We start from the raw sequence: 11,530 nt of genomic DNA on the forward strand, positions 1-11,530 counted from the left end.
AGCGTCTCAGTCCTGAAGAGATTCCTGTGAACCTTCATAATTCTCAGCTCTTTCCTCGTGGGACTCGCTGGTGTCCTGCAAACAAACACTCTGACTATAGCCACTAGAGGGCAGCAAAGTACTCCTGTATTTAACCAGTGGTGGATGAAGTACTCAGTTTTATTACTCAAGTAAAAGTACAGAGGTGAAAAGTTACTCAACTAAAAATATCCCATGAAAAAATCTACTAAAGTATTTCAGTACGTGTTTAAAAATGTACTAAGGGTAAAAAGGAAAGTGTTTAAAGTCTGAGGTATCTGTACTTTACTTAAGTACATTTTACTGTGTGTACTTTTTACTGTTACCTCAGTACATTTGAGAGTGACTGAAAAGTAAAAGTATTTTTTATTATTCGGTGAGACCTGCTGAAGAGGCTGAGGGTTTATTTTTAAGACGGTTAGAATTTGAGCAAAACAAAAATATACAAATAAAAACAGATACAAAAAAATGATCGATTCAATTGTTTTTGTTGAACAAAATTCAGCTCAAATCTTCATCAAAATCACCACATTTGAAGCTTTATAAGACTCAAAATCTGTGAGAAATACTTTTGCTTTTTACTCTTTACAAGTACAGATTAAACAGGTACTTTAATACTTTTACTTATGTCGATTATTTCATGTGATACCGTAAATTTCGGATTATAAGCCGCTACTTTTTTTCCACGCTTTGAACCCTGCGGCTTTTACAGCAGTGCGGCTTATATATGGAATTTTACTGGATAACGGCCCCTGGGGGGCGCTCTCTAGCTGTAAACGTAAAAGTGAGACAGACGTGGGGAAAGATTCTGCTCTGAAGAATTCACTAGTTTTGATTTTGAACGATCATTTTGCGCATCATGAAATGGATATGATGCAGTTTTTAAGATAAAGAAACAGAAAGGAAACAGAGCAGGGGTCGGCCTTTAACACGCAAAGAGCCATTTGGACCCACTTTCCACGTAAAATAAAACACTGGGAGCCGCAAATACTTTTTGACATCTAAAATGAAGATAACACTGTATAATAACAATAATGTAACGGAATAATGTAGGTTTTACTTTCACGGACAAGCCTTCTACACGTGGCAGATAAATATGGCAAAAACAACTTAAGTGCATTAAAAAAATACAACTCACCAAACCGCTGCATCATGCATCCCGCTGATTATGTGATTATGTCTACTCTACTCCGCAGTTTCTTTAAAAAAACAACAACAAAAAAACTCGTAGCGTATCGTTTAATCCCAGGTGCTTATTCTCCATGTGCCAAAGCAGTTTTGAAGGTTTCATTGCCTTATTTGCTTTTCCGTATGTTACGCAGAGCGGACTCTGTGCGTGAGAGTCACCTGCAGCGACAAACCCAGATTTTAAGTAGGCATTGTCTGTTAAATTTATCTTTCTTTTTCTTGGAGGTCGTAGTCTCCTCTTCTGGCTCCTCAGTTGTCCTTTTCCCCTTTGTTAAAAGCTCTCCAAAGACTTTTGTTTTGGCTCATTTTCACTCGCTTGTGGCTCTACTTTTGTGCGTCGTGTCTGATGTGTTATACGTGATACGTCACCGCGGATACAAGAGCAGATAATATACTTGCTACTACATCAAATAGATTTCTGTGGCGATTTCCAGCAGGATTTTCATGATACATCTACGGACGAGCTTATTAGTGTGTCATTAGGGACGGGCGAAAGTTGCTCCTGACCCCTGTGCGCACAACGTCTGAAAATCAGGGCTCTTTACGCAGGACTGAGCTGTGTCTGTGTTAGTTCCCAAGCCACGCAGAGCCGCAGTATGAGGCTGAAAGAGGCGCATACGGCTCCGGAGCCGCGGGTTGCCGACCCCTGAAATAGAGCCACTGCACGTAAGCTCGACATCAATGAATCCAACTTGGTCAATGTAAAAAGACGACAAAAGTTTTCAGAGGAAATAAAAGCAGATTTTCCGTGTTGGTGCAGCTTTATTTTATAAACCTGCAGATGTGTTCATCCCGTGTTGTTGTCGTGTTGGTGCCAATTTTCAGGCACAGTTTAAAAAAAAGCGTGTCGGTGCACCGTCTTTCTGTGTAAATGTCTCATGTTACAATATGAAAACCTGCGGCTTACATTCAGGTGCGGCTTATATATGTACAAAATTGATTTTCTCTTCAAATTTAGCTGGTGCGGCTTATATCAAGGTGCGCTCTGTAGTCCGAAATTTACGGTAATTGAACTTGAGTATTTTTGTACTTTTTTAAGTAACACAATAGAGTCCTTCTTCCTCCACTGCAGAGCACACATCCTCTGAAGGACACATCTCCTGAGATCATGATCATGACTTACACTGAGGAAAGACTGAGATGAGGATGAGGAGGATGAGGCTGGAGCTGGAGGAGCATTGGCTTTGGCCTTCTCCGAGAGCCAGCGCTTCAGCCTGTCGTCTGAACAGGAGAGTTCAAAAGTGTAAAACATCTGTAATGTTTCCTCTCAGGGGTCAGCGTGTCACTCACTGTGCTTCTTGGAATGATGCACGGCCTTGTACGAGGACAGCATGGCGAAGGGATGGTACGACAAGGTGAAGGGGTAAACGATCGCTGCCTGGGAATGAACAGAAAGAGTTCAATAAAATAACACACAGTTATAAACCTACAGTCTGAATGAGACTTTTACCTTTGAATGCTCACTGGAGTACGTAGCAGCAGGTTTACATTTGTACAGAGTCAGAATTTCTTCAACTGGCAGCTTATTCTGAAAAAAGGATCTGTGTTAAATAGTCATAGGACTTTCGGCTCTTTTATGGGATAGTAAAAGCCAAAAGTAAAATCTGTCAACTGGAGAAAACGTTGTAGGAGTGAAGATGTTTGGCTGCTCATCCAGTCTGCTTCTTCAGTTCAGGTCAGATGGACACGGTCTTATATCTGTCTGAAGGGAGGAGCTAACGACACTGAAAGTGGAAACAGCTTTTGTTTACAGTTTCTGTATCTCGGCTAGGTCTATTGAGCTACACTATGTGTGAACGGAGTCTGGGACCTACTTAGCATATTCATTCAACACTTAATGGGTGCTTCCACACCTTTTGGCATCTTGGCTCGATCTAATGTTCTCTTTGTTTCCTTTGTTTGCTTTGGGTCTGAGAATGGAGTTATAGATAGGGGATAGATGATGTCTAAGGCCCCCATTCTTGTTCAAGGAAGGATTGTCTTCCTTCTTTAACTCCACTCTAAAACCATTTTTCCCCTCTGGCTCAGATCTGAACTTCACTCTCTTCAAAGGAGTGGTCAGTGTGTTTGAGATGGACATGGACAGCAGACTGGGGTCCTGAGCAGCTCTTGTGGTGTTGGTCCATTCTCTTATGGAGTGGCTGCTCAGTTTCTCCAATGTACCGCTCACTGCACTCTTCACTACACTATGGGATTCAAATCTTTTGGATTTCAGAACTGTTGGCTCCTTTACAGTTTATTTACAAGCCCATGTGAGAGCTCATTTTATCTACAAATTAACAGACATCTACAAACTAATGACAGAGAGAAATGACAAAGGCTTAAATATGTTTAAACTGGTTCAAACTGAGAGTGGGAGAGTGGTCACTGTGATGTGACGCTCGTGAACGTGTCGACTCTTTTGAGCGGTTCCTTAACGTGAACGGGTGGAACCAGATCTCATTTTAGAAAAGAACCAGATCTTTTTCTTTCTAATTTTGATGCTTTTTAGACAGATTTATGCTGAACACAAGAATCAGCAGAGAGTTGTGCACATAAACTCATTTAGAATCATAATAACAGTTAGTTTTTAATTATTATAATTGTAGTGATTCTTGCTTTGTTTCAGTGTTAATCTGTGTAAAAATGCATACAAATTAGAAAGAAAAGATTAAGCTCTTTTAAAAAAAATGAGAACCATGTCTAGTCGTTCACGTTAAGGAACTGTTAAAGAGCCGACTCGTTCACAAACCTCACAGAACTAGTATGAAACACAGGCATATCAGATGTAAAATAAATAAATAAATAAATAAAATGTATTAATTAATAATCAAAATAATTCAAAATTGTATGAAATAATTGTATTTATATATATATATATATAATAAAAATAAAAACAATATCACATGTAAAAAAAAAAAAAAGAAAAAAGAAATGCTGCCCAACTTGTTCCAAATAAACAAACATTCTGGACTTTTTCAAACTGGACTCAGTGTTAAGACCTTGGACATTCCATGTTTTTATGTGTTTCTCACCACAATCATTCCCGCGAACGATGACAGGATCATGGCTTCTCGTTCCAGGTGATTCGGATACTGAGCCCTGGCCGCAGCTTCACTAAAAAGACACACATTTTAGTTTACCTTTAACGTGTTGCATTTTAATTCCACATGATTAAAAGTCTTACAGGATGTCTCTGTCAAACACATAACGCCCCTCTTCTCTGTTCAGCCACCAGAGGGCGACACTGATTGCAAGATCATAATGAGCCTGGAATCAGCACCAAATCCATGTGATAATGAGCTGGAGTGGAATTATGTTTTTATAATTAATACTACCAGGTCATCCAGCATCGTGCAGGTCCCTTTCCCCTTTGGATCAAATGACTTCTCTCGAATCCTCTGACCAATGTAGTCCCCACTGCAGGTCAGAGAAACACAGACCGACACAGATATGACACAAAAGTGACAGAAATATGACAAATATATTTAAACTCACAGAAGAACTTCAAGATCTCTCTTCAGCCTCCTTGCCCCCATGCTTTTAATTCTGAAAAAAAAAAGAAGTTATTAACATTGGAGTAAATCAGCAAAAATGGAATGGAAACTATATATAAAAAAACAACAACTCTTCAAACTGTCATGAAATCTTATCTGAAAACAAAGCAGCCATAAGAACATGTGATCACACAAGAATACAGAATTATTACAATATCTGAATAACGAGTAAATTTAAATTATTTACTCACCAAAAACCTGTTCTATAAACAGACGGTGCACCTGACCACAGAGACATGGCTCTGTCTGCAGTGAATCTGGCTCAAAGCATCACAGCCCCACAGAATAATGTGGCTCACACAGTAACGTGGCTCACAGGGCAGACGGCTCAAGTAACAGGCTCAATTATTCATGACTGACCTCCTGTCAATCTCTGTGACAATATACAGGCATATACGAAGGTACATATATAGACACAGGCATACAAACAGGTATATACACACACAGAGGCATGTATATGTGTATGTATATATACACACACACACACACACACAGAGGCGTGTGTGTGTGTATATATATATATACACACAAACACACACATATATATATATATACACATACATAAATATATTATATACGCACACATATATATGATATAGATACACACAGACGTACACACAGGCATATACACACACACATTCAATGAAGGTAAAGGAAAAACTGAAACCATGGAAACAAATAAAACTGCAAAAATGTCTTTATTAAAACCAGAATACTCAGACATATTAAAAAAAAGATCAGTTAACATTGTATTTAGCACTTTATGGACGTTTTCTTTGATTTCTTGCCCTTAAACAGTGGTGAGCTCAAAAACTCTGTGTCCGTAAACTTGTCTCCACGTCTTATTTTACTGCAAAGAAAAAACAAAAAAAAACACAAATCAATTTATATTAAAATCTCAGCAGAATTTAGAAAGGTAATGAGCTCAGTCTGACCTGTTGAGGGACGGCTCCTTGTAGCTCACAGGACCCTTCCGTCTCGTTGGCCGGCCTTTTTCCTCATCTGGAGTTGAAATTGTGTTTGTCAGTGAAGTTAGGACTCGTCCCACTGCAACACAACCAACACCAATGAAACCAGTACAAACTAACACATTAGTGATACTAACAAAACAAGAGTGAGGCGCAGGGGCGAGGCGCAGGGGCGAGGCGCAGGGGCGAGGCGCAGGGGCGAGGCGCAGGGGCGAGGCGCAGGGGCGAGGCGCAGGGGCGCACCTTTTTCAGCTCTAGTCCCGATATCAGTACTTTGGCTTTAAGTATCTGCCAATATCAGTGTAGGTACCATAGTCTGTATAAAGAAGTTGACTGGTTGACACAACGTTCGGCTCCAAATGAAGCTCATCGAGGCTAGAGAAGTTATAGCGGCCAATTTGGGGTAGAGTTGCATATTTGAAATTCTGACAGTGAGTATTATAGCAACCAAAGAGCCAATCCAGAGCGAGGCTGTTGAAGGTAACGCCCCTTCCCGCCCACACCGCTGGTTTAGAACAGAGCAGGTGCTTAGCAACACTGTCAGTCAAACCTGTTGCTAAACACGAGCAGGAGCGACCTCAAGGAAAGAAGGCACCTGATTTGTCTGTTATTAATGTTCATATCTTGTGAAAAATAAAACCCCAGGATCATGTAGAGCGGGTTACTACAAACATTTTAAGACTAAAATGACAAGTCTGGCAGCAGCAGTTACAGAGAGAGGGATGATTTTTCAATAGAAAGTGAATTGGAGCCAGAGTCAATGAAGTAAGAAGTGCGCCCATGATCACTTATCCCCATTTGGAATGTGGCGGCGAGCAGGTTAGCTATGTCCATTTATGTATACAGAATATAGTAGATACGGGAAATGGCTCTCATTTCCTCAAAACAGTTATTTTTTAACTTATTATACAATAGATCCAGTTGTGCAAGTTATTCAGTATCGGCACTAGGCCTGTCACCACACAGTTTTAAACTTGATATATCGCTACAGAAAGATACTGTGATAAAGATATGCCACTGACACAAAGTAGAATACAATTTTAAAAAGTGCAGCATCATTAAAAGGCTTGAGCTGCAAAAGATAAGAAACCAGGATGAAGCAATAATTTGCCATAAAAGTGACTTACTCAACCCTCTACAGCTCAGATCTTATCACATTACAACAATAAAAATCTTTGCGTAGAAAAGTCCCCATAAGTTAATATTGAGTCCAAAAATATATTGTTATAGTGACAGGCCTTATCGGTGTCGGTGCATCCCTAGTGGGGCCTAGTGTGTGTGAAAGTATTGCATAAATCATAGTACCTGAGATGGCGTTGTTGGGGGAAGATCCACATGTCTCCGTCTGGCTGGTTGTGTCTCTTCTGGGGGTACAGGGCACAGAGCCTGTCTCGGTATCGGCAGTGCTGACATCTTGATCCAACCAGGGAGGCATCTCATCCATCACCAGCCCCCCCGGTCCCCCGTGTGGCTGTACTGTGGAATCACTTGAAGAAAAATGGCTGTACACGACAAAGGTCTCTCTTAGGTTTTTGGGAGCCGCCTGCAGTTTTGATGTTTTACGATACTGTTTGGGGTTTTTGTTCATCTTGGCTTTAGTCTCATTAACACCAGTGTGCAGTTCATCATCGTGTGAACCAAACAAACTGTCCATAGACGTGTTGATGTTGATCTCGGGCCGGTCGCTGGACTTTGTTTCGATGTCGTTGTGATCGATTTTCTTGTTATGTTTGCGTGCGCTTTTGTTTTTCTTTTTAGTGATCTCCTTCATTTTCTCAGCTCTGGTTTCAGACAGTTTGGCTTTTTTGGGAAGTTGAAAGTCTGAAAATGGTTCAACTGCTTCGCCGTCACCTGTTGGCGCTTGGGCGGGGTCTTCCTCTGTGGCCACCCGAGGGCGCTTACAAGAGGTAAACCAAGCTTCAGGACAATGTGAGTTTGAGTTTGCACGTGGCTCTTTCACAGCGGTGGGTTTAAACGTGTCAACGCTTGTTCCCTCATCCGCCAGATCTGATGCGTTTGGTGAAGGGCCACAGACGTTTGGGGAGATTACAAAAGTTCCCCTACATTTTGCTTTGGGCTTTTTTAGACTTTCTGAGAGCGCTTCAGTGTTGTCGTGTGGTTTGTCTGTCAAATTGTTGTCTCTGGACTGGATAGAGATCCTGAAATAATCCTGTTCCTCGTTCATATCTGCAGGATGTTTAAATTCTTTAGACACATCCTCCACATTTGTAGAACTTTGGACACCATCACTTTCCTGACGGGGCAGTGGGGGCAGGTCAAAGGTTCTCCTCGTGGCTTGGGATGCTCTTTTACTTCGTGTTTTTCTATAGTTAATTTTTGAACTAACTTGAAATTCTGTGGGTTCCTCGTGCTCCATGTAAGTATTTTGGTCGGCCTTTTCAGAACTATTTGCGTCGTCTTTTAAAAATAAGTCAACTGAGCCGGTGTCTGTTTGGTTGTGTTCCCACAGCTTCACTTTGTCCTGGTCGTGATCTTCAGATTCAGGTGTTCCCAAATGATGTGCCAAAAAAGCCCATTCACTTTCGATCCCAGCTGAAGGCATCGGTGGAATGAAGAACGTTTTCTTTCGAGATGAAGCCGACCTCCTCGTTTCAGATCTCCTGCAGTTAATGAAGGACATGGCTTCTGCAGGTTTGCTTGAACTTGTGGGTTTTTGATTTTCAACATCATTAAAATAATCGTCCATGTCTGATAGGTGAGTATCGATATTCTTCACATTGAACTCTGCATCAAGTTTCAGTTTTTCCTTTGTCTTAGGATTTGTCGAAGTACTTTTTGTCATTTTGGGAATGCGGGAGGGGATCTTATTTTTACTGTGCGCTTTGGCCTTTTGAGCCTCAGCCTTTGCGTTTGTATCCAGCGCACGCCTCACATCTTTCTCCAGCTCAGTAAAAATCACTGGATTCATATCTTGCGTTATCTTTGCTTGTGGGTTTTGAGTTTTTACGCAAGTTGCTTCATCTTGGGTCTTGTTTTTTACATTTTTGTCAGCAGAAGTTTGGTTGGTTGGGGGCTCCTTCCCAACAGTGACTATATCAGGGGCAGTAGCTACAGTGAGGTCCATGGTTGAGTCGAAAATCATCGTCTTCTCCGGTTTTCTGCTGTGCTCAGATTCAGAGAGGTGAGACGTGGGCTTGTCACAGCTGTTCTGAAAACCCAGAACTGTATTCACATCATATCCATTCTGGGCATACATGAGCGACAGCCGGTCCACCTCGTCCCTCAGGCTGCTGGAGGCTCTGTTGCTCGGGAGTGAAGGCGTTTGTGCAGATGGAGAAGCAAGACTTTTGCCGTCTTTGACAACTGAAAGTAAACATAACATTTTATTATTATCAGCACTATATTTAAAACAGCAACTATACATTATTCTTGTTGCTATAAATTGACTTTATGGGTTTAAATTAGGGACGCACTTATCTGATGCTGGTGTTCGTATTTGAAAAATCATGGTTAGACATATAAACTGATGCAATAAAACGATGTACTGACCCAAAATGTTTGTTATTTATCTCAAGTAACTACAGAACAACACTGTATAAATAAAAATTCTGATTCATAACACATCTGGATCAGTTTTGTCATATTCATTTTTTGCTTAAAAGGAAATAAATGCTGTTTTCAGCCTCTGCATTCCTAGAATAAATCAGCTTTTCTCCTCACAATAACCGTCTATCTGAGCTCGTCTTGGCGTTTTGTGTTCTGTATCAGTATGCATTAATAAAACATGGAAACACATACCACTGAAAACATGAACTGAACTTCTGGATACAGCATCATCCAGTGACGGGTTTAGATCTTCAGTAGGACGTGGACCTGAGAAATCCTTTGGAACTTCAGACTGAGAAGTTACCCGTCCTGCAGAACTGAAAAAGTACATTATTAGCATGACCAACAACAATTTGACAACTATAAACTAAAACTATTTCTCATTTCATTATTTCTTTTACATTGGAAGTATTTCATCCTCAGTATTAACCACGTTATTCTGGTGTTCACCAAATGCTTGAGGAATGTCCTTAAGGAGAGAACACACAGTTACAGGCCTCGATATCAGAGCTGATCATTTTAAGAGTGTGTGAAATATACAACAACAGTAGAAGTCTGCTTACAGTGTCGGATGAGAAAAGAGTCGTCACCATCTCCAAGTGATTCAGAGTATTGTTCTGTAGATTTTTCAAAATGACGAACTGTAAAGCAAAATGTCACCGCTGAGACACGACACAAGCTGCTCCTGAAGTCATGTGAGGAAATAACCACTCACCAGTTTCCTCTGCTTGTATTTTTTCACAGCCAAATCAAAGCACAGTCCTTCAACTTTCTTCTGCAGGTAAACGATCTCTCTTTCCAACTGTCTGCTCCTTTCTTTCTCCGCAGCTAAAGCCACAGCCAGAGCCTTGTTGTTCGTCTTCAGAGAGACCTTGAAAAACGAGGATGTGTCTGGTGGGGAGAAGATGAATATTTATGAGGCAAGAACCTAGTGAATAAATAGAAACAGATGAGGCAGGGTCATAACATGTAAAACTCACTGAGCAACTTGTTTTTGATCTTTGATGCTGCAACTGAAGTCTGCTTTGCAACTTTAGAAGGAGTCATAGTCCCCACCTCAAAGGAAAGCAAAAAGAACAAATATATGAATATTAGTGAACACAGCAGTATGTTAGCTAATGTTAAAGTCATACAAACAAAAACACTACAGAAGAGGCCCCTGTGATAACGATCCTCAGGCTTTTGTAAAATAACACTAATAATAATAACTAATGGGAAATGTCAAACGAAACAGGCTAAAAACAGAAAGATAATCACACCAATGTTATTTACCATGATGTACGATCGTGATCTCCAGGAAACGGTGATGTATTTCGTAGTTAAGCTTCAACATCCAACGTCTGAACCATTTTCAAACAGATAACAGAAGACCGCCGTGCGTCTGCGCATGCTCAACGTTTACTCGTATGTGCGCATGCGTAATGTTTATTTTGCGCTATGGAAATTGACAAAAGGTTTACGCAAAATGAAAATTGAGCTATTATTCACTTAAGAGATTTGACACATGACCGATAAGTTATAAGAATTATTGGTGTTATTTTTGTTGCTTCCGCTGCTCACAGAAATCATAGAGGCCACCCCAATGTCTGCGGCCGACAGAACGGACGCCATGTTGGGACGGGGCACTCGAGCATTCGCCCATAAAAATCAAAGCGATTAGAGCTTCACTAAAAGTCACGTTTCACTAACCTTTCCACTGATTTTAGATCGTGTATCTATAGACATATGTGCATATTTTTCATATAATAGGGTTGCTTTGGATTTTTATGTTAAGAAATAAGATTTTTAAAAGAACAAGTTTCACCGTATTAAAGACATAGAGCAGTTGTAGTGCGCCCTCATACGGCCACTAATGTGCACTACACTTACACGGCTAATTTGGCCTTTTAAACAGATTTAATCAAATCATATATGAATAACAAGGACTGAAATCAAAGGTAACAATAGTTTTGTGTTACTTATGTTTTGTTTTGTTAGTCTAAATGTCTTTATTACAATATAAACGTTTATTTTGTAGTCTTAACTGTGTGCTACCTTACCTAAAATGACACATTTGGAGCAGTAAATTAGTGTAACTGAACTTAAATGGTGAAAGGATGATTATTAGGATCATTTTGTCCTGCTTCGTTGTTTATAGAAGTAAAATGACCAAATAAAATGAGTGAAATCTGTTTTTTTGCGGCGGCCATCTTGGGTTGACCTCCACAGCCGTTCCTCCAGTCGCTCCAGCCTTCAGTGACTCTATTGTTTCTT

The 11,530-nt window shown here is 40.4% G+C and overlaps 2 protein-coding genes across 2 annotated transcripts; both read right to left on the reverse strand.

Annotated features, from left to right (window-relative positions):
* Window positions 1-6: 6 nt before the first annotated feature.
* LOC117389576 (uncharacterized protein C2orf80-like) lies at window positions 7-4,734 on the reverse strand. The gene is made up of 8 exons (XM_055230688.1): window positions 4,684-4,734; window positions 4,524-4,605; window positions 4,373-4,455; window positions 4,221-4,302; window positions 2,657-2,734; window positions 2,497-2,584; window positions 2,330-2,427; window positions 7-75 (listed from the first exon to the last, which is right to left on the reverse strand). The coding sequence occupies exons 1-8, from the start codon at window positions 4,722-4,724 to the stop codon at window positions 7-9; spliced, it is 621 nt and encodes a 206-aa protein (XP_055086663.1). The 5' UTR covers window positions 4,725-4,734.
* A 747-nt stretch (window positions 4,735-5,481) lies between these two features.
* On the reverse strand, window positions 5,482-10,649 carry sgo2 (shugoshin 2). Its single transcript, XM_055230683.1, has 9 exons — window positions 10,550-10,649; window positions 10,258-10,333; window positions 9,993-10,168; window positions 9,841-9,918; window positions 9,679-9,746; window positions 9,470-9,594; window positions 7,016-9,034; window positions 5,678-5,789; window positions 5,482-5,592 (listed from the first exon to the last, which is right to left on the reverse strand). The coding sequence occupies exons 1-9, from the start codon at window positions 10,550-10,552 to the stop codon at window positions 5,496-5,498; spliced, it is 2,754 nt and encodes a 917-aa protein (XP_055086658.1). The 5' UTR covers window positions 10,553-10,649; the 3' UTR covers window positions 5,482-5,495.
* Between the last annotated feature and the right edge of the window lie 881 nt (window positions 10,650-11,530).

The sequence above is a fragment of the Periophthalmus magnuspinnatus genome, chromosome 21 (genome assembly GCF_009829125.3).
Source record: "Periophthalmus magnuspinnatus isolate fPerMag1 chromosome 21, fPerMag1.2.pri, whole genome shotgun sequence".
Classification (NCBI taxonomy): domain Eukaryota; kingdom Metazoa; phylum Chordata; class Actinopteri; order Gobiiformes; family Gobiidae; genus Periophthalmus; species Periophthalmus magnuspinnatus.

What these genes read in the sequence shown, in the direction of transcription:
- LOC117389576 (XM_055230688.1), bottom strand. Translation starts at nt 4,724, where the DNA reads ATGGGGGCAAGGAGGCTGAAGAGAGATCTTGAAGTTCTTCT. An exon ending in ACTCCAGTGAGCATTCAAAG is followed by an intron (nt 2,585 to 2,656) that starts GTAAAAGTCTCA and finishes GTTCATTCCCAG; the next exon opens with GCAGCGATCGTTTACCCCTT. An exon ending in GCATCATTCCAAGAAGCACA is followed by an intron (nt 2,428 to 2,496) that starts GTGAGTGACACG and finishes TCTCCTGTTCAG; the next exon opens with ACGACAGGCTGAAGCGCTGG.
- sgo2 (XM_055230683.1), bottom strand. An exon ending in CTCTTTTCTCATCCGACACT is followed by an intron (nt 9,747 to 9,840) that starts GTAAGCAGACTT and finishes TCTCTCCTTAAG; the next exon opens with GACATTCCTCAAGCATTTGG. An exon ending in GAGGATGAAATACTTCCAAT is followed by an intron (nt 9,595 to 9,678) that starts GTAAAAGAAATA and finishes GTACTTTTTCAG; the next exon opens with TTCTGCAGGACGGGTAACTT.